Below are 3,011 nucleotides of genomic sequence, written 5' to 3' on the forward strand. Positions count from 1 at the left end.
AAACACTCTCTCTCTCAGGCTTGGGAGTGACCAACTGATAAGGGGTGAGCAGAGCCAGGCTTGAGCAAGGCCAGGCTACCAATTTAGGGCCAGTTAGACACTTCACGGGATTTATTGTGTAAGAGTGAAACCACAGAGGACAAGTCAGCCTTCGGGTTGCAACAGCAAGTTTATTTAGTACATAGGTACCTGTGGGCACAAAGTCTCCTCGGGGGACTTGCGTGCCTACAGGCTGGGGTTTGGCACTTTTATAGAGCAGAAGCGGGATACAGAAGCAGAAACGCGGTTATTGGTTAATTTAAACTATTACAAAATGCTATGGGGAGAGCAGGAAGCTTACTTATCAGTAAGCCAGATGTCTCAACCATAAAACTTACTTATCAGTGAGTTGGAGATGTCTCGGCCATGAAACTTACTTATCAGTAAGCCAGATGTCTCGGCCATAAAACTTACTTATCGGCAAGTTGGAATTCTTGACCGGTACGTGACCTGCCTGAGAGACTTCATGGCGCCTGACTTTTATTTTTTTTCAGTACCAGTCAGAACCACACAGGGAAGCTTCAGGGTCAGTCTGGAGATGAAAGGACAGGGAGGAAAATATAGGCAAGAGCTTTTGTCTTCTATGAGAAGGAATCTGAAGCTAGATAAGCAGGTAAATCCTGGCTAGTTTGAGTAATTCCAGCAGGTTACAGGGCTGTCTCTGTAACTGGTCTAGTAACAGGCCCTGGGATGATCTGTAAGAATAAACATCTTCCTCTATGTTGTCTTTCTGGTCTAGTAACTGGCCCTGAGCTAAACAGTGATCTAAAGTGTAAGAGCTGAGTAGAGGAGGTGGTTACAGGTGTGGCTCTGGATTAGCTGGTTTACATATGAATGCTGAGTTCTTAGGTGAGCCCTTTACTATCCCTAAACATTAGCCAACCCTGAGACGTTCCTTCTGGGTTAGCAAGACACCACATGTTGTCACAAACAGCTGGCTGAGGGTCCCTTTGCTCTACTTGGATGGAAATATCAACTAGCTAGAGGAACAGGTCTCTTAGCGTTAGCAGCTCAGAGCGCTTATGTGCCAGGGGCTTTTAGTAAACAAGCTTGGACTATAAACACAGAAGCATACAACTGTAGACTCTCTGAACTAGAGGTTTTCAAAGCCCAAGGTGGTCAAGACAGAAGCTTATTGCTGGAGCTGGAGAGATACCTCAGTGGTTAAGAGAATGTACTGCTCTTGCAGAGGACCCGGGTTTTGTTCCCCGTACCCACATTGGACAGCTCACAACTGCTTGTAACTCTAGCTCCAGGGGTATCTGGTCTCTGAGGGTACCTACACTCACATGCACATACCCACATACATATTCACAGACATATAATTAAAAATAATAAGAATAAACCTTATGAGAAAGAAACTTATTGCTTGGATTGGAGAGCCAGTGGCCAGCATTCAACATCTAGTGTTATAACAACTGTGCTTTGGGTGTCGTGTCCCCTCAAGCCCTTGACTCTTGGCGACTCCCTGGAACTTTTCTTGCCTGTGTTTACAGCAGTCTGGGCTTTTCACCTTTGTGAGTCACTGTCCTGTGCTGTGTCACCTCAGTACCTGTGGAGTCTGTTTTCTTAGCTCCTCAGTTTTTGCTTCTGGGCTGCTCTCTGAAACTGTTGACTGTCTTCTTAAGGATGCTGGATGGATCTGGGGCTAAAAGTCTCAGGAGCTTTTGTGCCCTTTGTGGAACTAACTTAGCCCACTTTACTTGTGGTAAAGACCACAAAGTAAGCAATAAAATACCATCTAGGGGTCTGGAGATCTGGCTTAGCCATAAAAGTGCTTGCTTAGTGTGATGATTAGGTTTAATTTTTAAGTTGACACAATGTAGAATCACTTGGAAGGAGAGTCTCAATGAGAGATTGTCTACATTGCCTTGACCTGTGGGAATGTATATGGGGATTGTCTTGATTACCTTCATTCATGTGGGAAGACCCACTCTAAATGTGGGCAACACCTTTTGCTAGTGGCCCAGATAAAAGGACATGGAAGAGGGGCAGGAGAGATGGCTCAGTGGTTAAGAACACTGGTTGTTCTTACAGAAGACCTAGGTTTGAATCCCAGCACCCACATGGCAGCTAACTATTGCCTGTAACTCCAGTCCCAGGGGATCTGACAGCCTCTTCTGACCTCCGTGGGCATTGCACGACATGGGCGCACTTACCTACATGCAGGCAATACACACATACACATAAAATAAAAATAATAAAATTTAAAAAATTTTTTGTTTTTTAAAAATAAAGACATGGAAGGAAAAAAGCTTCCTTTTTCTGTTGGCTCAGCCTTCATCCTCCATGATGAGTTCATCTACCCTGTTGCTGCTGCTAATTTTTCCACTGACATTAGAGCCAGCTTCATGGATTGAAGACGAGTGGCGCTTCAGGAATCTTCCAAATTTTTGCACCAAGTTGGGACTGCTGAGGCATCTTGCCTCATTGACTGAGCAACTACTGGGTTCTTGGCCTCTGGTATGAAACAGCCATTATTGGACTAATCTGACCACATTGTATAAGTCAGTCTAAATAAATCCTTTAAAAATATATTTATTCTGTTGGTTCTGTTCCTCTAGAGAACTCTGGCTAACGCACCTAGCAAAACTGATGATTTGAATTCAATCCCTGGGACTCATATAAAAAGCCAGACATAGTGGCACGTTCACAGCACAGAGAGACCCTGTCTCAAAAGATGGAGGGTGAGAACTGACTCCTGAAGGTTGTCTTCTGATCTCTGCCTGTACCCCCAATAAATAAGTAAAAGAAAAAAGAGCTCATTTAGGAGAAGCTAATAAATACCCAGGGGGTGGTACACAGGTGGGCAGTCTCCTAGACCAACTAGAAGAGACTGAAGAAAGGCCACTTATACAGCTAAAAAAGGGGTGTTCCATGATTGTGCACAGCATCTAATTTGACTATCACAGCCTCTCATTTGCATGACTTCCTGTCCTGACAGTCCCAAGCCCTGAATGTGCACAAAGTCA

General features: G+C 44.5%; 1 protein-coding gene across 2 annotated transcripts in view; it reads left to right on the forward strand.

The window, feature by feature from the left end:
• The window catches only part of Ly96 (lymphocyte antigen 96), a 45,794-nt gene extending 43,254 nt beyond the window's left edge, over positions 1-2,540 (forward strand). For both annotated transcript variants that reach the window (XM_029553982.1, XM_029553983.1), the window contains one exon: positions 2,278-2,540. In XM_029553982.1, coding sequence (XP_029409842.1) covers positions 2,278-2,508 — 231 coding nt within the window. In that variant the 3' untranslated portion in view covers positions 2,509-2,540. The remainder of the gene's footprint in view (positions 1-2,277) is intronic.
• Positions 2,541-3,011: the final 471 nt, after the last annotated feature.

This window comes from Nannospalax galili, unplaced genomic scaffold (assembly GCF_000622305.1).
Source record: "Nannospalax galili isolate Female #2095 unplaced genomic scaffold, S.galili_v1.0 scaffold102, whole genome shotgun sequence".
In the NCBI taxonomy this organism is placed as follows: domain Eukaryota; kingdom Metazoa; phylum Chordata; class Mammalia; order Rodentia; family Spalacidae; genus Nannospalax; species Nannospalax galili.